Below are 24314 nucleotides of genomic sequence, written 5' to 3'. Positions count from 1 at the left end.
ATAAAAAGAAAAGGAAATGTGCCCTGTGGTGTGGGTCAGTGGATAGAGAGCCAGCCCATGCAGCAAACAGTCTCACATTTGATGTTTTGTGCATGAGGAGGAGTGGGAATATGAGGGGCTCTGTGCATGAGGAGTGAGAATATGAGGAGGGAACTCATTCAAACCCTAGCAGAGCTTTTTCAACTTTCCATAAGAAAGGAACAAAACAAGCATTAATAAATATAACACCATTGTTGGGGAAGTTTTTGCTCTATTTTGTAGGGTTCAACTCAAGGCTGTGTATTTTCTCTTCTACAAGCATCTCTGATGTAGCTCTACATTGATATCATCAAACATAGTCTTCATGTAATAGGAAATAAATGAAGGGAAAAAAAACAGTAACTTTATTTACTAAAGAAAGAATAATTTATATACTTAACCTATTTAACTGTACTCTGAGAAATTCTGATTTATTCTCATTCATTATAACCCTATTTTCTTTCAGATATTCAAATACATGCTTTCCAATGCATTTTATGCATTGATTGTGGGTGTGTATCTGTTTTTCCCTGCACATCTAGAATACCTTCCCAACCTCTCAATCAATGGATCCTTAGGGAGCAAACCTACTAAGAGCTCCAGCTTCATGAATGCAGGTCAACCAGGGAGCCTCACCTGCCCTGGGACCCATCTGGCTAAGGGAAGTGTGTGAGTGATGGACCGCACCAGCCCAGCAGGGGGAGGAGGCTGAAGTGCACATGGTATGGATACTGAAGACACCTTCAAATAAATGCTCGAGAAAATTCAGGATTCTGATCAGCAAGCAATTAGGGATTAGAATGAGTGGTTTGTAATCATGCAGGGCATCACAAAAATCACTGACTAATGTTCTGGTGACAAGTAACAGAAAGAAAAGGCATCCAACAGGAAAGCCTCGAATCAAGAAGTTTCAAGAGAGAAAGAATGATGGGGACACTACCCCCTGAAGTGTCTCCAGCCTCGATCCCCCTCCACCCCAACTCCACTGCATGGATTCAGTCAGCACCTTCTGGAGCCTTCCCTCACTACTATCTGACCTGAACTAACAGAGGATGTGTCTGTGTAAACACCTGACAGACAGACGGAAGGAAGGAAGGAAAGAAGGAAAGAAGAAAGGGAGGGAGGGAAAGGAGGGAGGGAGGGAGGGAACGCATGGTTCAAGTTAACCCAATTAAGAAATAAGCAAATATAAAAAGAAAAGGAAATGTGCCCTGTGGTGTGGGTCAGTGGATAGAGAGCCAGCCCATGCAGCAAACAGTCTCACATTTGATTCCTGGTCAAGGGCACATACCTGGGTTGCAGGTTCTACCCTAGGCCCCTACTGGGGCGTGTGCAGGAAGCAACCAATCAATGTGTCTCTCTCACATTGATTTCTCTGTTCTTCCCCACCCCCTTCCTCCTTCCCCCTCCCTTCTATTCTCTCTAAAAAATCAATGGAAAAAATAATCCTCGGGGAGGATTTTAAAAAAAAGAAGAAAAAAGAAAAAGAAAATGTAGTACATTCAAAATATAGAGTCCCCAACACAGTTGGTGCTGTGACTTGCTGTTGGGAGAGGGACTGGAGGTCAATCGAAGGATCTGGACATGTGAGGAACTGACCTTCCCTGAGTGAGCTGTATGTAGCAGAACCCTCATGGACACTTGTTTTATTTTCCTCTTACAAAGCAGGACTTATCGTTTCAGTGTTTGAGGAGACAGACAGCAAAGTTGAATACTTCACAGGCACAAAGCCAGTGAATGACACAAATCTCACCAGGTCACCCTCCGTTACTCCCCCGGTTTCCTTATACTCTGGCTCCTCCCCACCTCTCTGGTCCCATCTGGAGCCTCTCCTCTCCAGCCCTGGCCAGTACCCTGCTGCCAGGACCTGGCTCTTCCACCCAGAAGGCTAATCTCTGCCCTTTCCTTCCCCAGCAAGTGCCCTGCTGAGACCCTTTATGCATTCCCTGTATTATTGGAATCTTAGGAGAAAGTAGATGATTTAATTGGTGAGTACTATTTGAGAAGCATTGTAACAGAGACTACGTGATGTAGTAAGCTAATTCCCATGATCTCTATGACTGGACAGGTTTCTGAATCCATTTCCTACATGCAAAACCTGAAGCTGACAGATGTGCTAAGTGTCCCATGGCCACACGCAGGGAAGGGCCAGAGTCAGCTCAGAGTTCAGGCTTATCTCTTTCTAAGACAATCATTTTGTCTATCATACCATACTGGCCATCTTGACGTCCCTGGCAGGGAGGGACCTATTTCCTTAATTTTGATTCTTCAGGTGTTCAGAATAGTTTTAGTAGCATTTGCTGCCTTCTCTTTAAAATATAACAAGCAACATGTTACAGAAAATACAGAAAAGCTTATACCTTTAGGTCCATCATTGTTTCTAAACAAGTACATACATTAAAAAATAAAGCTAGGAACATTCCCAACATATCATTTTAACATCTTTCTAGAAGCTCTTAAATTATAGAAGTAACATGTTTTTGTTATGAAGAAAAGCCACTGGAATACAGTGTTCCATGAAGAAAAAAATGCGTAGCATCCATTCGTCATCTAAGCTTGTCCCTGAGATGGCCAATATCAACAGGCTAGTGCATGTTATCTATATGAGTCTCTGCTCGTACAAATATACATGCAGGGTGCTATTTCTCCACCCTTTTAAAGAAAGAGATAGTCACAGCAGATCCATTATGTGCAATCTCCTTTTCTGCATGTAAACACTTGTCATGATCAGGTGAACACACATGCATCCAGTTCATTTTAACAACTGTGTCTTTATCCACTCTATGAGTAGTCCCCTCCTGATGGCATTTACATGGTTTCTGGCTCTTGGCCATTACAATAACTGACAACAAAGTATCCTCACACACTGGGACACTTATTCCATAGAATGATGCTTAACAGAATTGCTGAGTCAAATGGTATGTGCACTTTAAAATTTAAAAGTACGTCTAAACTCACTTTCCAGTATTGTTAACATACTCTCACGCCTGGAACATATGAGATTTCCAATTTTCCAACAAGTGCTCAATCACTGGTTATTCTCAACCTTTCAGGTTCCTGCCAATGGATAAAAATTGGCATCTTATTGTCTTGAGGTACTGATAATTAATGAGGTTAAACATCTTTGTATATACTTACTGATAATCTGCATTTTAAAATGCCCATTCCAATTTGCCTTTTTTAAAAAAAAATCAATTTGAGAGAGGTTTCTGTAAATCAGGAATAGTGACCTTCAGAGTGAATACTGGGCTATATTAATCCTATCTCTGTCCTACATGTTGTCAATATTTTCTCATAATTGATTGTAAAACTTTGTTTACTTATCTTTTCCTATCTAGTTCAGTTCTTCATGTCTTATGAAACCCTGAGGTCATATATATATTATGACATTTGTCTTCATCATCACTTGACTATGTAAGAATTTAAAATGAAAGTGAATATTTCATGTGAATATTTTTAGAACAAAGATATAATGCCTTTTTTATTAATTGACATCATTGCCTTTCTTCTTCACACTTCAATTATTAAGTGTTTGAGGTTTATAAGTAAAAGACTTGGAAACACAATAGTCCTAATTGGACTTCTGATGTCAAGTTATTACTGAGCTACTGAATATCATTATACATTAAAAAATCTACCTGTTATTTTATACTTTGTATTTAAATAGAAAATATCATAGTGATGATCTGTCAATATAGAAAGTTTTAACTAAAATAACAAAAGATCAATTTTCTTGTATTTCAATTCTAATTTTTCAACATATTCATTCTCAAGAGTCCAGCTTACAGAATAAAATGTAAGAGAAATGTGGAGTGTGACAGTCTAAGGATGCTTAAGTATGCCTGTTTAGATAAATGTCTAGGTATTGCAAACAACAGAAACTATGTCCTAAAATAATAAACAGATGACATGATCAAAAGTGCATGTTTAGAATTTAAGGGACTTCTTGACCTACCTTCTGGATCAAAGGCATCCCTGCGCTAGCTTGTATTAAACCTTGGGTCACGTCTTATCCTGCAATGTCAACTCTGTCTCCATGCTCTAAATGATTATTTTTTCTCCTCGAGCTTTTATAACCTCGCCAAGGACAGGGAGCTGGCTGTCTTTCTTCAGTGGGGTGACTACCACCTAGCCCTATTTTGCTTGGTGCACACACAGGCAAGTTCCTTTGTGAACTGAACATTTGCTAGAGGTCATTCAGACCATAATTTCAGGTCCCAGCCACTATCCTGATGGTCCTTCTTAGGAAATTGGACCCAGTGGGAACGTTTTCTCCCTCTGCTTAGTCTATGGGTCAGCATTTTCCTTCCCTTGTAGTTCTTAATTCCCTTAAGTGGCAATTATTTAAGACACAGTTAGAGAAGGTGCAATCTACATTCATCCAATAAAACCTAAATATTAAAAAGGACAGAAAAATCCAGCATGATTACTAAGGATAAATGAGACAGCATTTAGCATTTGAAGGTACCAACGAAGTGGTACATGAGTAAATGGATACAATTTTTAAAAAATGACGGGAGGTTAAAAAAATTAAGAAGAACTAAAAGGGCATGCTATGTGTCAGAGACGAAGCGTCTTAATTATAAAAGGTTAATATCACAGTCACAGTCAAGAAATAGGTAGAAAAATCACTGTAATAAATACTACCTATAAATCCACCCAAAGGTAGAAAATAGAGAAAATCTAAATTTTAGAATTTTAATAAATATCTGATAAAAATTAGTTAGATTAGTACTATGGTCCAAAATACACACTCTTAATAGATACAACCTATTACTGCTAAAAACATTATGCCTAGAAATGAAATCACCATGTCTGTGAAAAGACATATTAGAAAAATTATGATCACTGCATGGACATAATAAATAAATGAATTCTAAGGTCAAAGGTTCTCAAAGAACCAAAAAAAGAAAGGTAAGAATTCTGAATTTTATATGGCCCATTCCATAAGCAAATGGCAAAATTACTGGAATGGGTAAAAGATAGGGAATGAATTAAAATGGCAACCCAAGCCATGAAACACACTGCAGAAATTCTAATAGGAGTATTATGCATATAATAATACTAGAGGCCCAGTGCACAAAATTCATGTGTGTGGGGGGGTGTCCCTCAGCCCAGCCTGCACCCTCTCCAATCCGGGACTGCTGGCTCCCAACCGCTCGCCTGCCTGCCTGTCTGTTTGGCCCTAACTGCTTCTGCCTGCCATCCTGATCACCCTCTAACCACTCCCCTGCCAGCCTGATCGATGCCTAACTGCTCCCCTGCCGGCCTAATTGCGCCCAACTGCCTGGTCCCCCCCAACTGCCCACCCCTGCAGGCCTGGTTCCCCCCAACTGCCCTCGCTCCCTTCAGGCCTGATTGCCCACAACTGCCCTCCCCTGCCGGCCATCTTGTGACCACATGGGGGCGGCCATCTTTGATTACATGGGGGCGGCCAACTTTTGTGTGAGGTCGTGATGGCCAATTTGCATATTACCTCTTTATTATAAAGGATAGCATGTGAACTATGGGTATTTGCAACAGAGTACTTCCAGGTCCAGCAAGTATCATCTTTATGAAATACTAAAGGCCCAGCGCACGATTGAAATTGTGCGAGGAGGCATCCCGTGGGGGGCCGGGATCCGTGTAGCACTGGCCACCGCATTGTCGGCTGGGGTGGGGGTAGGCGCTCCTGTGTGTTGTGTCTCCGCTCCAGCCCACCCCCAGCCCCAGCCTCTCCATGTGTTGTGTCTCACTCTGGCCCATGCCCAGCCCCAGCCTCCTGGCAGCCGCTGGGGTGGGGGCAGCATGCAGTCCCCTCCCGCCCGTCTGCACGTGCAGCTCCTCCTGAGCAGTCGTGATGCAGCCTTCTCCTGAGTGGTAGTGATGCTTGGCTAATTAGCATATTCCCTGTTTATATATATAGATAACACCTTTTCCCATGTCTATATTTAAGAGCAGGTAAATATCTATGAAATTTTAAGGATTGACTCAAATCCAGTTATATTCTTAAGTTTTTAAAACTGAATATTCACAAATTGGTCTTCAATTTAACTGACTGTATGGTATATCAAAAAGTAGCATTTTGCCAAGAAAATTCAATATATGATGTCTATAAACATGGTAGAACATCTCAACTTCTGGTTTTACAGTGGATTTTCATACAGACAAGAGAATCTATTCTATTAGGGACCAATCGCTTTTAAGGTTTTGCTCCCACAATCAGGAAAGGCCCAATCTCTATAATCAATCCCTTTTTCTAGAGCAGTGGTCGGCAAACTGCGGCCCCTTGAGTGTGGCCACGAAGTTTTAATAGCACTGTACGTGCGCGCCTGCACGTGGTATTTTGTGGAAGAGCCACACTCAAGGGGCCGCAGTTTGCCGACCACTGTTCTAGAGCATTCCTAATGCTCTGCTTCTGTGATCGAACCCTGATTTTTGTAGTGACATTTAACCCAAGCATCACATATGAAACAGAGTTATCCAACATGAAATAGCAGCATGGTGCTGGTTCCACTGACACCAGGGGTGGGCTTCAAATGCATTTACTAGCCTGGTGAGCTTGGTCAGTTACTTTACTTCACTTTCTCCATCTCACCAGCACCTTGGGAATCATGGTAGCCCAGCTTTGCTCTGGAAATTAAATGAGATTATACTCTTAAAAATAGGCTAATAATTTGAGAAACTGTGTGCTCATATAAAATAAATATTATCAAATATAATATGGTTAATTCTTTAGAATACAATGGCATTATTTCAATGCTACTTTCTAGGTCTTTTCTATATTCTATAGAGTAGAAAAAATTGTTGTGGAAGACACCGATTAAGATGAAATCAACTAGAAAAGTATTATTAAAGCATACGGATCTTTTTATAGTTCCTAAACTCACTATTTCCCTCTTTCTTGGGGCCTTTCTGGTGCTGGGCTGCCTGGACTGTTCTCTCCACCTTGACTCTAAGCCGCTGTCTGGGCTGAGCAATACGGTGAGGAGTCTTCATCTTGCCTTCAGAGATAACTTCCCTAGAAGGGGTCCCACAGTATCTTTGACTTTTTCTTTATAGACCTTAGGTGGCAACTGGGCATTCATTTGTGTAGTTGTTTAATTAACATCCATTCTCCACTAAAGTGATAAGCTCCTTTATGACAGGACCATGCCTGCGCTGCTCTCTGTACAGGGGTACGCAGTTGATTGAGGAGGGACAGACATATCATTGGTTGGAGAAAGCCCAAGATTTATTTGCTGACAATTCAATAGATCTCAGATAAGAGTCGTTACAAATTCTCAAAGTTAATTTCTAATCATGTCAGGTCTTTTAAAATGAGCTCTGCAACATACTAAGAAGCAGAATATAAATCTCATAAATTCAATGAAGTTTATCAAACCTTATCCACTAAAAATGTTAAAAACTACTGATTTAACTTTTCAGTGACATGATTCAGAACTCGTAACCAGACACAGTGAAAATGCTTTCATGAATAACTTGAAACTATAAAGAACAGTTGGAATACTGTATTTCTGAGGGTGGTTGGTGCCTTGCTGATCTGATTCTACAGGGTGAAAAATGTAACTGGGACCATCACATCACAATCTTCTAGAACACTATGGTTTGGGGTTTAAAATAGGATTCATATCAGAGACAAGGGTCCTATTTGTAGAGAGCGCCTGGGAAGGCACATGGGCATTTCTTTAATTATTGTCAGCTGAAGCCAGTGTCTTGGCAAAGCCATGCCCTGGAAACACATCCTTTGGCAAAAGGCAGGAGTGTTGTCAGCTTGATCTTCAGCCCAGGTACCAGGGGGTGGGTTTTGTTATTTAAATCCAGCCAAGCACCAGGAATGAATACGACTAGGGCCCACCCAAGAATGCAAATAATCTCCTTTGTCTTGACTTTTAGTAAAACTTCCTGTTTTTTGCTGGATAAAATAAATAAGCTGTATCTGCTCTGGGTCACTGTCTCTGTCCCTGTCTCATCATCAGAGGACAATGGTTCCACCCGGCCCCAGCTTTTTTCTTCCATCTCTGTTTCTGTCTCTTTCTTTCATTTTTTCAATCCCCAGCCGCCCCCACTCAAGAACCGGACCACTCTCTAGCTGAGCTGGATGCAGAGAAGAGAGACATATTTACACCTATGTATGGCTGCCTTAGCAGCAGAAGCAAGCCACACACTTGAGGAAATCTTCCAGGAACTCTACTTGCTCAGGAGACAGAAGCAGTGGTGGGGAGGAATGTCCTGTCCCTCACTGTGTAGAAGCTCAGGGCTCACTCAGAGGGGCACTGATCAGAGCAGGAACACATAACAATGATGTGTGAATGAATACAAACACACAGATAAAATGCTTAAGTAAATTACCATCATACTTCAGGTCTAAATCAAAGCTTTAGGCCAAGCACATTCAATTTTATTTGTGTTATGATAATGAACTACTGTTTCTTGCATGTTGAGTGAAAATGATTATACATATTAATGTAACAGGTAACTATCTTGACAACTTAATGCATAGAAGATGAACACACACAAACTAATCCGGCCATAAATAATGAAAATATATAGGTCTGGATTTCAAATGTAAAAAAAATTTTTTTTTAATTTGATATGTTTCAAACTGAACATAAACATTCTTAAAATGTCCAACACATTTTCTTAGAGAAATTGGGTGAAAAAAATAAGTCTTAAAACAGAGTTATATCTAAAAACAAAATTAATTCTTTGACTGGTTAAAGACTCCTGATCTAAAAGCATAGACCACAAAAAAACTTTTTTTCATTATATATTGTGGGAAAAGACCAGAAATATGGACAAAGATGACACCTTAAAACTACAGTCAAGTGAAAGAAAAGGAAACCTAAATTGTACTAAGCCACTTTTAAATTTTAAAGGGTTATCTCTGCTTTATCTCTCTTGGTCCTTTGGCATTTACTGCATGGTTTATGCAGTCCACCTTTTCAACTCACTCCGCAGATAGTCCACTTATTAACCTGCTCAGTGCCACCTGTCTCTTCTGTGCACCTCTCCCAGTCCTCGTTCTCACAAAATCAAGTCCCCCAAGCTTGCCTTCCTGCACTTGAGATATATCATCTTTCTTTGCACTTGAATTGAGCACTATCGTTCCATCCCTATAGCAAACACTGTCTACCACACGCGTTCTATATGAGCGCTTACAAATTCCATTAAATTCCATTACAGCTAAACGTGTATAAGAGGATCTACATCTGGCCCCTCTTCTGTGGAGTCTTTGATTAAGCCTGAAGCTCACGCTGTCTGAACATCAAGGTTAATCTAACAGAGCCAAGAAGTACCACAAGCTCAGAGCGTTAACTAAATGCCCTACAAAAAATGTCAATGAATTCAATAAATATTTGTTTATTAACATAAAGAATGTTAAATATGATACTTAACCACCTGACAAGTGGGAAAGGTCATGAGATGAGTACCTCTTAAAAAAATAGAGACTTAGCTGAAACCAACCACAGAACTACCAAACAGTACTCTAAAGTTTCAAGAAAACAACCTAGGCATTTTCATGTCTCTTTCATGTATCTTTCATTTCTAACAACATTTTTAATCCAGAGAAAAGGGTATAAAAATGTGAATATGCCAGTTATGCCAACAGTCCAGGGTACCTATGTGCATGTAAAATATAACTTGGAAGATCTACTCTTGTCACTCAAGAGCAGCACCTACTGGCATAATTAAAAAGAACCCAGAAGACATAGAGTAATTTCAGTTCAATATTTTATTAATTAAATACTTACAGATCACTTAATATATGCCAGGCACTATTGTAAGTACTTTACAAATATTAACTTATTTAATCACTCTAAGACATTTATCACTAAAAGAGATTAATTGGCATAAACCTTACTCCTAAATCTGTCCCTGGCCAACATATGGAAAGAAACTGGTATTGTAATTCATTCTGCCCTAGTGAACCAGACAACGAATGCAGAAGAAATCCTGAAAGGCAGTTCCCCCACAAAGAATTCTCTCCCAATAAAAAGAAAATTAAATTTTATATTCCATGCCATGTGCATCATTCATCTACATTAATTGCAAAGGAGTCTCGCCTTTTCCTTTATAAACAGGAAATCATTTATGCTCAGTTTCTATTTTAAGCATGCATTAAAATTATGATTTTTCATAAGATGAAAGAATGACTCTCTGCCAATCACGCTGACATGCTCCTCAACAAATGGCAGTAATAGCTGTGACAAGGGTGAACTTGCCTGAGCAGAGCATTTTAGGAAGGATCTAGACCAGCCATCAAAAATGCTGTTTTACTCAGTCGGGGACTCACTATGTTCTGCTGCAATAAAAGCTATTAGGTGATTTAAGTGACGACATTACTATGATGGATTTCATCTATTAAAAGAATGTATTTAAGTGTTTTTAATCTTACTTAGAAATAAAAAATGGAAAAAATAAGAAAGGGTAAGCATGTCTGTAAGCTAAAATATTTTGCTTCTTCATATTTTTTCTGCATAAATTAACTTTGTAAATTTACTCAATTGATTTATATATTTCAGATACTGATTAGCATGTATCATATAACATCTTTTTGGTCTATTGAATTTTAGAGTCTTAAGCCAATTAGTATAATTTCTGTATTAACTTCCCCATTTTCATTTTCCCCATCCCAATCAACTCACTTTCCTAATGACCCTTCACCAACAGACAAACCTATTTAATATTTTCTAATATAGATATATATATACAAGATATATAAAAGATAAGGGCAATTGAGTTTTTATATGTATTTATATTTAAAAATTTTAACTGTGGTAAATACAGGCAACATAAAATTTACCATTTTACTTTTTAATCTTCACCTGAGAACATGCTTTTATTGATGTTAGAGAGAGAGGAAGACAGAGGGAGGGAGGGAGGGTGAGAGTGAGAGAGGGAGAGAGAGAGAGAGAGAGAGAGAGAGAAACATCAATGTGAGGAACGTCCATCCGCATGTGCCCCAACTGGGAATCCAACCCAAGACCTTTAGTTGCATGCTCCAGGCACCTGAATTATACCAGCCAGGGCACCATCTTAACTATTTTTAAGTGTATAGTGCAGTACAGTTAAATATATTACATTGTTGTGTAATTAACCTCCAGAATTTTTTTGTATTGCAAAAATGAAACTATTCCAGTTAAGTAAAAAACTCAAATATAAATATAAATCCTATATAATAAAAGGCTGATATGCAAATAGACCGAATGGCAGAACAACCAAACAACTGAACACTGGTTGCTATGATGTGTGCTGACCACCAGGGTGTGTGGGCGGAACATGGCGGGCGTTGGCCAAGGCAGGATGGTGAAGTAGGTGAGCGGGAGCGCCAGACCAAGGTGGGGTGCTGGTCGCTATCACTCGGGTGAGTCTCTGGTGGTTACTGAAAATTCCTTGCTCCTGTGTGCCGTGGTCCTGCCCAGCGCTTGCACCCGCTGCTGGCACCGGCCCCGCTTGTACCTGCAGCTGGCGCTGGAGCCGCTGCTCACACCCACTGCCAGCACCCAGTACTGGTCCCGATTGCTCGGCGCCATCAGCGGGTATGAGCAGTGGCTGCCAGCCCTGATCACCCCTGAGGGCTTCTCCATCTCCCCCTGTTCCTGAGGGGCGACTGGGGCAGCAGCCACCGCTCACACCCACTGATGGCGCCAGCCCTGCTTGCACTTGCTGCTGGCACCGGCCCCAATCGCTCTGTGCCGTCAACAGGTGCGAGCAGGGCTGGCACCGTCAGCACATGGGAGCGGCAGCAACAGGAGTGGGGTTGCTGGCAGAGAGGGGACCAGGGGCTGCAGCACAAGGGGCCGGGCAGGGTCGCAGAGGATGGGTCGAGACCCACCCCTGTGCCCACCGCTGCCTCGTGGTCCACAGTTCCTTTCAAGGTGCACGAATGCGTGCACTGGGCCCCAGTATAAATATAAAATGTACAGATATTTTGGAAAACAGTTTTCTTTAAAAGTTTAATATACACATATCATCCAGGAAGCTTATGTTCAAGTATTTATTTGCCCAAGAGAAATGAAACCTAACTTTCACACAGAAATCTATATGTGAATGCTTACAACAATTCTATTTATAATTGCCAGAAAAAGTAAACAATCTAGATGTTGTAATTCATTGTGGTTTTGATTTGCATTTCTGACATGTGATGATGTTGAGCATCTTTTCATGTGTTTACTGGATATTTACACATCTTCTTTGGATAAATGGTTATTCAGATCCTTTGCCATTTTTAAATTAGGTTATTTGACTAGTTATTATTAAGTTATAAGTTTTATTTATATATTCTGTATACAATTCCCTCATCAGATAGATTTATAGTTTATTTTTCCATTTTATAGGTTTTCCTTTCATCTTCTTAATGGTATTCTTTTAGGCATAAAAGTTTCTAATGTTTACAAAGTTCAATTTATCTATTTTTTCTTTTATTGTCTGTACTTTTGGTATCATATCCAAGAAACCCTTGGTTAATCGAAGATCACAAGCATTTGTTTATATTTTCTTCTAATGGTTTCAAAATTTTAGGTTTTAACATCTAGGCCTAAGATAATTTATCTAGACAGACTGGGAGTCGGACAGGTAAAACAATGTATATTCACGGGAACACAGGGTTACTGTACACATGTAGGTCTCCTGGTTCTGTATGTTGAGAAGGCACACAAGCAGGGGGCTTGAAGCAATGAACACACACAGAGAACACATCTCTGTTTCTGAATTCTACTCTCCAAAACAGGAACCAGCGCTCCTGGAAGAAGAGGTGGGTATCAGGACAAGGGCGGGGAAATCACCAATGAGCCTGGAGCACATGTGCTGCCTGAGAGCAAAGAGATGCTCCTGAAAGGACAGGGTGAGTCAAAGGATACAGCAGCCCATGGAAGAGCCCAGTATGGCAGAGCTGGAGCAGTTTCAGCAAGAAACAAGTAACAGTGTCATTGAACTATGTATAAGCCACAGAGTAAAGTGAGTTCATACGAATAGAAATTAGTAAAATACAAAAAATGAAACTAGACCACCAACTTACACCATACAAAAAATAAACTCAAAATGGATAAAGGACTTAAACATAAGATGGGAAACCATAAAAATCTTAGAAGAATCCATAGGCACCAAAATATCAGACATATGTCACAGCAATATCGTTACCAACACAGCTCATAAGACAATGGAAACTAAGAAGAAAATAAACAACTGGGACTACATCAAAATAAAAAGCTTCTTCACAGCAGAAGAAACCATCAACAAAACAATGAGAGCCCACTGCATGGGAGAATATATTTGCCAATGTTATATATGATAAGAGTTTAATATCCAAAATTTATAGGTAACTCATACAACTTAACAAAAGGAAGATAAACAATCTAATAAAAAAAATGGGCAAAGGACCTAAATAGACACTTTTCGGAAGAGGACACACAGAAGGCCAAGAGACATGAAAACATGCTCAAGTCACTAATCATCTGAGAGATGCAAATTAAAACGACAATGATGTACCATCTCACACCTGTCAGAATGGCTATCATCAACAAATCAACAAATGACAAGTGCTGGCGAGGATGCGGAGAAAAAGGAACCCTTCTGCACTGCTGGTGGGAATGCAGACAGGTACAGCCACTGTGGAAAACAGTATGGAGTTTCCTCAAAAAATTAAAAATGGAACTCCCATTTGACCAAGTGATCCCACTTCTAGAAATCAGAAACACCAATCAGAAAGGATATATGCACCCTCCACCCCCTATGTTCATAGCAGCACAATTTACAATAGCTAAGATTTGGCAACAGCCAAAGTGCCCATCAGCAGATGAGTAGATTAAAAAACTGTCATACATCTACACTATGTACTAAGCTGTTGTAAAAAAGAAGGAGACATATATAATTCTTTAAATAATACAGAATTTAAAGTTTAAAAAAAAACTGGGAGAGAAGGAACAGGTGTTCCTTAAAGAAGAATTCCACTTAAATGGTAGAAGGAATGAGGGAAAGGGAAAATCAATAGGTCTCCACAGGTCTTGTTGTAGGCAGAATTCACTGATAAATGTAAAAAATCAGTGGGCAAATGCTTGAGGAGATGTGCATAATCTGAAATTATCTCTCCCTAATGTGCATTAATTATACAGGGGATAACAATAAATCTTTTGTAGAGAAACAGAGAGATACCACGTATAGACCATCCAGGTTATGTTGTCTGTCATGATGTACCCCTGATATGCTACACAGCTATTCTGGGGAATTCTAAAAAAAAAAAAAAAAAAAAAAATCATCTTGATTAATCAGGAGTAAACATCAGACTAATGCAAAATAAGTGACAGTGTGCGAATAACTGATACATATTCTTTAAAAGTCTCAAGGACATGAAAGATGATGAAAGACTAAAAACTGCCATGTACTGGAGAAGACTGAGCAGACACAAGTAGCTAAGGATGAGTTGGTGCCTGAGCTGAGCTCTGGAGAAGGAAACAACACAAGGGGAATCTGGGAGACCTGCATCAAGTACACAGCGAGGAAAGGCACTGGGCCAGCACTAACCCTTCGGTGGACACGTATTGCAGCTATCTGTGAGGTCCACATTTGGCGGAGTAAAAAAAAATGTATGGAAGTTTCTGTACTATTTTTTCAACTTTTCTGTATGTTTTAAATTATTTCAAAATAAAAAGTAAAATCAGACAACTTGCTAAATGCCAATTCTATTCACTGGAAATAGAAATAATGAAATTGCAAGTGAATCATAAGGTGCATTTTCACGTCTTCTAAACGAAACTTCAGAGCTAATTACACAGTACACTCAAACTTCCCTCGTAATTTAAAGACCAGTAGTGCTGCTCTCCGCTGATGGCACCATCAGCTGCAGGCCTTGTCAGCACCTGCCTGCTCCCCTCACATGAAACTGCATTTTAGTCGGGGTCGAGGTATGTCTGTGAGGAAGTGTAAAGGTTTTAATATATAAATTATACTGAACTAAACAGTTGGTAAACGGTCTATAAAAATAAAGCCATATCAATCATCTGATACAATCACACTGCCCCCACTGTAACTTCCAGGATCAATTTTTTTCCCCTTAAAATTTTGATAAATGAAGTTGTCAGGGGGGATAAGATCACAATTTTGTTTCCTTTTTTTTTAAAAAAAATTTAATGTTCAGAATTCAGCTCATAAATGCTGCAAATGTCAGTCCAAATAAATCACAGTTTTGCCTGCTGATGAGGTGATTGCACTGCAAGTGCCGGTGTAACCTGCGGCAGCCAGGAGAGAGCCTGAGCAAGTTCCCCAGCGGCTCTGGATTCTACAGGCTCGTTATACTCAGCTAGGCCTCCCAACAAAAAAAGAGGATAGAGGTTTTATTCTGGAAAAACTTAAACAGTACTTTATAACTTCTCTGTAAGATAAAGTAGCAAGAGGAGCCTAAGAGCTCTCAGGGCCCAAAATCATCAAAGATGATAAATGGAATAGATTTACATGAATTTTTGATACCTTTAGCCAATTTTATTAGGTGTTACTAATAAAAGCTCTATTTTAATTGTGTGTTCTGACTTTATTTTAAATGTTGTGAGTGCCATTATGGACTTCACAGAATATTAAAATATACACTAGGAAGGACATTATTTCAGAATTATATTCTTTTTATAAAAATTAGTTTTAGAAATATATAGAAGGTAACATACAAAGACTAGAAATAATTCAAATAAATTAGGTGATAAGTTTCCACTCTGAAAAAAAGTTGTTTACAGACATTTTTGACCTAACTTTGGATATCTGTGCAGACTGTCATGCTAATACATGTATGACCACTAACACACACACATATCCACAGTATGAGATTCATTACTCTTAATGGCAAATTAAAATACATACAAACTCATTCCAATCCTTTCTTTCTATTTCCTACTATTAAAACAGCAATAACAAAGGCCACTAGCTTTTCTGGTAAAGAATGTCTCAATACAGATAATTTTTAAAGCTCTTTCATAGGCATTATTTCACTTGAACCTCATATTCAAAAGAAAGGCTAAACACAGTTATTCATTTTGCAATTGAGAATGCAGTCACAGAATGGTTGAGTGACTTGCTTAAAGTCACATATTTCAACAGCAATAATCTCAGGACACTAAACCCCCTAGTTCACTGTCCGGCCATTCACCAGCCTCTGCACTAGCAGCAGTACAGCTGTGAAAACATTTGTCCTAGTGCTTTGTTCAATCATACATGTCATGCTACTTCCTACTACATGTTTACAGATTATCTGAAATCTTAAAACTCCATAATGTTAAGGCTTCCATGATAAGAATCTCATTAACTACAGGTGCTGTTTGCTCTCTTTTCTAAACCCATGCATATGCAGGATTATGCAATTGGAAAACTTTCGGAGACAAACAGGCATGAACTTCAATGGGCCACAATGCAGTTATGTATCCCCCTCAGGCAAGGTAACCTCTTCAAGCCCTACTTTCTAAAATCATGAAATAATATCAGAATAGCACCTAACAAAGACTTGTTTGGAAGATTTAATGGCCTAGCAAAAAAGTTTGGCACAGACACAATTATTACCCTTTCTCTTTCATTCTTTGTAATTCAAAAGGCAAAACATGACTGTAAAATAATAGAGCTCTTCAGTACCACATACTAACCACCTAAAACAGGACACCCTACAGAGATACAAATAGGATGGCCTTTGGGCCCTGGGAAGGCAGTGGCAGAGGGTGGGCCAGATAGACACAGGGTGGCAAATATTTCCTTACCCCTGCTCCACAGTGTCAAGCAGATAAAGGTAGCTTTCAGACACAATAAAGTTAGAAAAAAACATGTATTCATAGGCAGATGACATTTTAAAATATTTAAGAATGTATAATGAGCCCTAGCCGGTTTGGCTCAGTGAATAGAGCATCAGCCTGGGGACTGAAGGATCCTGGGTTCGATTCTGGTCAAGGGCACATGCCCGGGTTGTGGGCTCGATTCCCAGTAGGGGGCGTGCAGGAAGCAGCCGATCAATGATTTTCACTCATCATTGATGTTTCTATCTCTCTTTCCCTCTCCTTTCTTCTCTAAAATCAATAAAAATATTTTTTTTAAAAAATAATGTATAATTATGTTTTAAAAAACTGATTTCAGTAATAATTCAACAAAAGACAGGTGGTGCTGAATATAGAGGGTCTGCTAAACTTACCAGTAAACAGTGCCGATAAACATCACCAATGAGATGATAGTCCTAGAGAGCAATTATATTACTGAAAAAGTGGTTGATGATAATCTTGACATTGCTCACCCACTGACCTCAAGGAATGTAAGATAGTTCTAAACTTAGGAACTCCAACAGGAGTGAGAGTGAAAAAGACTCAAAGAGAAAGCCAGTTACCAAAATACCCAATGGGCCTTGTCATGCTGAACACAGAGGACAGAGCCTTACAGAGGAGAGAGAAGATTTAGACAGGAGTTTGAAAGGAACAAAGACATTTAGCAGCCATTAGAAAGATAGTAAATTAACCCATGGATGGTAACTGAGGTTAAAGAATCCAATTGTTGAATTGTTAATTATTTTAGGAAGTCTTTTGTTAGTTGGTAAGTATCAGAGACTGGAAAACAAGGGATCCAGTCTGAAGGTGAAAAAGCAAGCAGGGAGAGGCTGAAAATTATAGACTGCAAGTCTAACATCTATATTAGGAAGAAAATTTGAGATGATAGTTATGGATGAGCTTAATGATACATCTGGGGAGGTACACATTAATAGGAGTGAGTCAGCACAGATTCACCAAAGGCTCTGTCAGAAAAAATTTCCTTCCTTTTTAGGTTGAAGTAATAATTGGTTTAGGTAAGGGAGAACCAATGAGAAACTGTCAGGATTTTCTGGGATTTTTGGACCTTTCCACAAAACGAATTTTATACAAAACGTCATGACATGTGTCAGAGCATCCAACTAACAAAAGGGGATGAAAGTAACAGGGTTAAAAATAGAGGGCCTGGGAATTGGGGAGAAGACTACATCTCCAAGGTCTACGTATCAGAAGACTAATGATTTTAATTAATGGTGGAGAAAATCATTTATTTTAGGAAATCTGAATATCCCGCTGAACCAAGGGGGTGGTGAAGAGACAAAGGGTGCAGCTGCTTCATCCTAACTGTGAAATTAAGCAAATGGGCTCAGAGGTGGAAGATGAAATTTCATCTGCCTGAGTATGAAGTAAGACATTTGGAGAGAATTAAGGAATCAGTTAAGTACAGTTTAAATGGTTCTGAATTAGTTACCATTAGAAAGAAAAGAGATTTGGAGTTTAGATATAAGACTCAAACTTTCCCATTCTTATTCTCATAAGTGGGTAAGAGGAAAATGCCATGGAAGAGGGTTAAATGCAGTTAAATAATATGTTCTAAAGAATTAAAAAATTGCTTATCTTAGAGAATATGAAAATCCCAATTTGTGAAGAGAGTATGACAGATTCATCTGCTATATAGCATTGTTCAGGTAATAATTTAAAGAATATTTTTAAATGATTAAGTCTTACTATGTAAGAACTGATGAAAATCATATTAATTTAAATGTTTTTAAAAAAAACTATGACAGCAGAAAAATACAAGAAATTTGGGGAAATACCATGTCTTCACTTAATGCTTAATTTCCTCTGAAAAGAGAACAAAACTTGATCATCACCTTTAGAAAAGATGTTAACCTTTAATACAGTTAAAGTCCAGGCTTCTCAGAGAAAACCCTGAAATACCTCAATCACCTTCAGTCCTGACTGGTGTCGTACTCTCGGAAAGTGGCCAGGCTACGCCTGAGTCTTCCAGGAGACTCTGTCCACAAGCAGGGAGCTTACTCCCCCAGCAGCAAACCTCTGAGCTGCCCCGGCACAACTCAAAGTCTGTCCTTTGGAATTCTCAAGAAAACTTTCTTAGGCACAATGCTTAGAGCCGGAGGAAGGCTCATTTCACACATTCTTAAACGTATTACAAATGATGTAGTTGTAAGGCTGAAGAAAGACTCAGTCAATCTAAACAATTTACCTGTTTAAAGTTTTCTCTTAACCAAAGCAAAAGAATTACTGAAGAGCAATATTTTGCCTAGAAGAAGGAATACACAGTTGACACCTATATGTACCTACAGATTTTGTTTTGTGAAAATACTGAGGACTGCTACTATGACTTACATGGAAGAACAAGTCTTCACAGAATTATAAAAATATCAACAGAAAAGTAGGGTATACACCCGAGCATCCCACACATACAAGGAAAGGTGGGTCATTTTCTCATTCTGCACAGCAGTCTCCCTTGGTGCAGGATGGCAAAGGGAACGTTTTCCCCAGGCAGCTTCCCCCCCTTTCTCTGGTGTCTCCTTCATTTAAAAGTTAGAGATACTTTACTTTAGGGGAATAACCCACTTTTCATGTCTAATTGGAGCCACGGATGAGAGAGATAGCACAAATCAGCTGCACCTTGAGAAGAGGCGCAGATAGGACTTGAAACAGCACTGCAGACAACCACAACCTGAGCTGGCTCTGCTTGGCCCTTTCAGACGCAGCAGTTCTGGAATCTGCTGTCAGGCACTCATATTAATGCAGAACCCACAGGGACTGATGGCAGAAGATGCTTCAATTTCACTTCATCAGTGCAGTTCAAAACCTCTTCAGTAACATCACCAAAATGCAGACAACTGACCTGTTTTTCTTTTTCAAAACTATCCCTGGATACAACAGAGATTACGAAATCAAAACTTCTACTAATACTTTAAAAAGTCAATCATGTGGGCATAAGCAAAGACACTGGAAACAAGACATCAGCAGAAAACTACAATAACCTTATATGCAGACATTGTCCAATGTATAGATATTCTGCTAATTCAAATTACCACCAAGTTCTGTTTCTTTTATTGTAGAGAGTATATGAGCAGTGTTTACATATTTGCAAACCAAGTGTTGCATTGTGGGTGGAATGTCCCATGTCTTTCAGACACTGTTGTCACATTCCCAGCATCACCCACACCCAGGATCCCCAGTCAAGCCAGGCATAGATGGTACTGTGCTGAGAGCCTCATAGCTTCACAGCCATTACCTTCTTAAATTCACAATGATCCTTTAAACCAGCGGTTGCCAACCAGTGGTCTGCGGACCACTGGTGGTCCGTGAGGTCCGAAAGGTTGGCAATCACTGCTTTAAACAGATACTACCACATGGATTTACACATGAGAAATCTCAGGTATGATGAGATCAGCTTACCTGTGGTCACATGGCAAATAAGAAAGAAACAGACACTAAAAGCAGCTCTAACTGATCCCAAAGTCACTGCCTAAAACATCCCTGTACCCATGGATATGATATAAACACAGAACTTCCTGAGATACTTGCCCACACTCATACCCATCACTTTGTACTTCTGCACAGTAAGATTCCACACTCAGGCATGCTGTTAATTAAACCATAAGCTGGTGCTACATCTCAGATCCTTCCAGGGTACCTGATGTGATCCAACGAGGCTAGGAGAATGGAGCAGCCTCTGCCATCACCAACATGTCCTGGGCAACAGAGCCCTCCTAACTTCCTGGGAATGAGGCACCATGTCCCCCCACCCTCGCTGTTCCACTCTCTCCTTGGTCAGATGCTCTTCCTTTCCAGGTATTCACTGGAAAACCGTGGTCCAAAGCAATTGGGCATAACACTTTCAATCACAAATAGTTTGTGAAAATAAATTTAAAATTTTATCAGTCAAAATATGAAGCGCAAACAATTATAATTTCAGTTAAACTGTTTTGAATATTTGCTATTATTAACTTTGTTGTCCTTGGATGATTACTCTGTCATATTTAGACTGTTTTCTAGTTGAGTGGGATAAGACCGGAATGTCCTCTGTTGTAAGTCTTGGAGCAGATACTGTCACGAACTCTAAGACATTAAAGTAAATGGCCGTAATGGACAAATTGCATCATAACTACTGTGATGAATAAAATGAAGTGCTCTTAAAAACCGCACATATGAAAGACTTGCAGCCCTTACCTGCATGCAAGTAAGCCAGGTCAGGGTTCTCGATGTCAGGGTGCTGTTCCTTCAGGTGGTTCCGGAACTCCACAGGGACATTTGTGCCATAGTCACACTTGGGACAGTTGTACATCTTGACCCCCTCGTGTTTGCCAGTATGTAAAATGTGTTTGCGGATATTTTCAGCACAGTTTGACCTACCAAGAAAGTAAGAAAGAAAAGGAAATGAATTAAGGCCCAATAGATGACATCAGACCACAAACACTGGCATAAGCTAACACAAAGGCCTACAATGTGTTGGGCACCTTTCTCACTACGTACTAGTGCTACCTTGTACAAACACTCCTCTTACGAGGTCCATAGTTCTTGTCACCCTGGTGCTCATTTCTGAGTAGGTCTTTCACCTTCAAGATTCATTCTATGCAGAACTGAAAGTACAAAGTGCCAGGTCCTTTCATTTTAATATCAAATTATTCTCGTACCCCGTGAGGGCAGTAAAGGCATTTCTTTCACCCCGAGAGCACGCCCTTCACACTGAGGACCAGCATGAGAGGCCACACCGTCACCTCCATGAATCTGCAGCTTCAAGGAAATAAAACAGCTCTGGCTTTAAGTCCTGTTGTGTAAGTGCCTTCCAGAAAGGCTCGGAAACAGTTTACAGCTAGGAGAGCAGCTAGAAACGCCCCCTACCCCCATGTGGGCAACACGTTAAGTGCCACCGAGTTCCCTTGTACTGTGCAGATTCTGACTGAAAATGACAACTCTGCACCCAACTGACCTGAAGACAGGAGTCAGCTCCTCACCCAGTGTTCTTGCAGATTCCAAGACGCAAGGCCTGACTTGACCAGAGATGGGGGACCTGCTGTGCAAAGCCCAGGTCCCGCCTGCTCCTCCCTCCCCATCTCTGCAACAGGACTGCACACCCAGACCCCTCTGAACACAGGCACTGCTGCTTTCTTTTGTCCTTGTCACTGTTAGATGAGTAACAAAAAGAGTCCCATTCAAATTTAACCAGAAAAAAAACAAACAAAAAATCAGGCCAGCCTCAGATTTCCTACAGAGCAAAAAATGCCAGAGGAAAATCGAGCAGTCTGCTTATGGGCACTTCCTGAGGCCCTTTGGGGGAACAAAACCCAGCAGGATGGACGTGCTTGCAGAAAAGCTTGCACGGCTGAACAAGGTGGGGACACGGTGGTAGCCATCAGGTCCCATGTCACAGAAGGCTCTGGGAAGTACCTGCATGGAGCGCCCCTCACCTCAGCTCTGCTCAGTGGTAGCATTTGTGTGTAAGAGTCACTTTTCAGTGTGTGCACCCGGGAAACACTGGTGAAGAATGCAAAAATGGCCGTAACCCAACATTTCACAGTAACTATGCCATCACTCACATGTAAAGGCTGCACAGGATGTGAGAGCCAGGTACCCATTCCTAGATGACAAGAGGAGTATGGAGAATATCACCTCAGCAAGGCCAAGCTCATGAATATGGCACTAGGAACAGAATTCCACAGAGGAGGGGACCGGGGCAGTACCTGCCTCCTGCCCAGTACCTGTCTCCTAAGGGGTATCCTGTTTCACAGGAACGTCCCATACTGGATCTAAGAGACGCTCCTTTGGAAAGGGGTCTGCCACCTCCTGCCCGTCCACAGGCGGGGTCTGCCATCAAATGTATGTACCCAACTACGTACGGTCAGAAAGAGTAATTCAGACAAATCCCTGTGTTTAAACTAGAAACACACCAAGATATTCATGCAGCTACACAGCAATGCCCTCTTCTCTTTATTTTCCAAATAGACTTTAATGATTTATATGTTAGTATTTACATTTTTTATAAATTTAAAACAACAACATACATGAAAGAGAAGGTAGAGGAGGAGGAACTGGAACAACAGAGACCTTCTCAGCTGTTCCCAGCCTGCCTCTGACAAGGGCTCTTAGAACTCAGACCAAAGATTTTCAGCCCTTTTCATCCCATGCACACAAAAACTAATTACTAAATTTCCATGGCATACCAAGAAAAAAAAAAACTTTTTTGCCAATCTGACCAAAATAAAAATAGGAATAATTTTGATTCATTCACATCAGATGGCTATTGTTGTGTTGACTGTTGTCATTTTTTATTTGACAATTTAAGGGAAAAGAGGTCAGTGCCCCTAACTAGTCAGGCACTGCATGTAAAAATTCCTGCGCACAACGGTGGAAAATCGCCGACCTGGACTAATGTAAGACAGTTAGCGACCATATGCAAACACAGCCTCTCCTTCTTGTCACACTGGATCACCAAGCTTGCTTTTCATATAAATACCTATTGTTAATTAATAACCATCGTACCAGGGAGGACGAATAGTAAGCACCTAATGTCAGCTCCTGTGCCTCCAGTGGCCTTCCACCTTGGAGCTGTCCCCCGGGTGAAGACCTGGCACGGTCATACAGAGGACGGCCTGACTTGGGATAAGCGGACTGTGGAGGCCATGGGGTAGAACTTGGCGGAGTCGGATCTGGTACAGGTTTTCTGTTCCCAAGGCCAGTGCTTCTTAGTGCAGCCCAGCCCTCCTTACTTACAGCACTCACAGAGCAAAGGTACCAGAACACTCCAGAAAATGGCAGGTGGTAGAGTCCCCTGATGTGTAGATATCCTTGGAATAACAGCTCTGCCCTTTGTTGACAGAGTAACAGGAAATATCTGACAGGGATGCAGAAAGATCCTCTTCTGTGACGAAGAGGACCACAGCTGGAGTTCCCACCAGCTGGGAGAACTGCTCCAGATTCTGCCCCTGACTCTGCAGACCTGCCACGTGTTCCACCTACTAGACTCACCCTTGCTCACTGACACTGCGGAGAGAAAACAAAGCCATTACAATTCCTAACTAGCAGTTTATTAGGGCTGGCAATTCCTGTATTATTTCCTTATGGAAAAAGCCAGGCATTAAGAGTCATCAAAGACAATCACTGATCAAGTGGAGAAATCAAAATGACCAGAATATACCCATTTCAATACAGGATGCACACTTAGATGAGAGACAATGTAAGCAACGAATCCTAATCATCAGTGAAAGAAGGATGACTTTGAAGACAGAGTATTTTGTTTTAGAGAAGGGTGTATCTCACACAAAAATAAACCAACATCTCTTAGTACCCAAGTGGCATGTGGAACCCTAATAATCAAGGGACTATTACTGAAGCAAGCAGAGAACGAAGTGAATATTAAAAAGGCTGAGAGGCTTCTTTTCATTTAAAAATACAGACTAAAGGAGAACCAAGATGGCAGCATAGGTTAACGCCGGAGTTTGCTGCCTCGAACAACCACTTCAAAAATACAACTAAAAGACGGAACAGACATCACCCAGAACCACAGGAAGGCTGGCTGAG

General features: G+C 40.4%; 1 protein-coding gene across 6 annotated transcripts in view; it reads right to left on the bottom strand.

The window, feature by feature from the left end:
- Positions 1-24314, bottom strand: part of ZNF407 (zinc finger protein 407) — a 384238-nt gene that overhangs the window by 85049 nt on the left and 274875 nt on the right. For 3 of the 6 annotated variants that reach the window (XM_005861574.2, XM_005861575.2, XM_014535900.1), the window contains one exon: positions 20967-21145. In XM_005861574.2, the coding sequence (XP_005861636.1) occupies positions 20967-21145 (179 nt within the window). Of the gene's footprint in view, positions 1-14101; positions 14227-19385; positions 19661-20966; positions 21146-24314 lie in introns of those variants that run through there. The other 3 variants (XR_001361154.1, XM_014535901.1, XM_014535899.1) reach the window with 3 other exon arrangements.

This window comes from Myotis brandtii, unplaced genomic scaffold (genome assembly GCF_000412655.1).
Source record: "Myotis brandtii unplaced genomic scaffold, ASM41265v1 scaffold154, whole genome shotgun sequence".
NCBI classification, from domain to species: Eukaryota; Metazoa; Chordata; class Mammalia; order Chiroptera; family Vespertilionidae; genus Myotis; species Myotis brandtii.
Note: the sequence above shows the minus strand (reverse complement) of the source record. Positions and strands in the feature narration are given on the sequence as shown.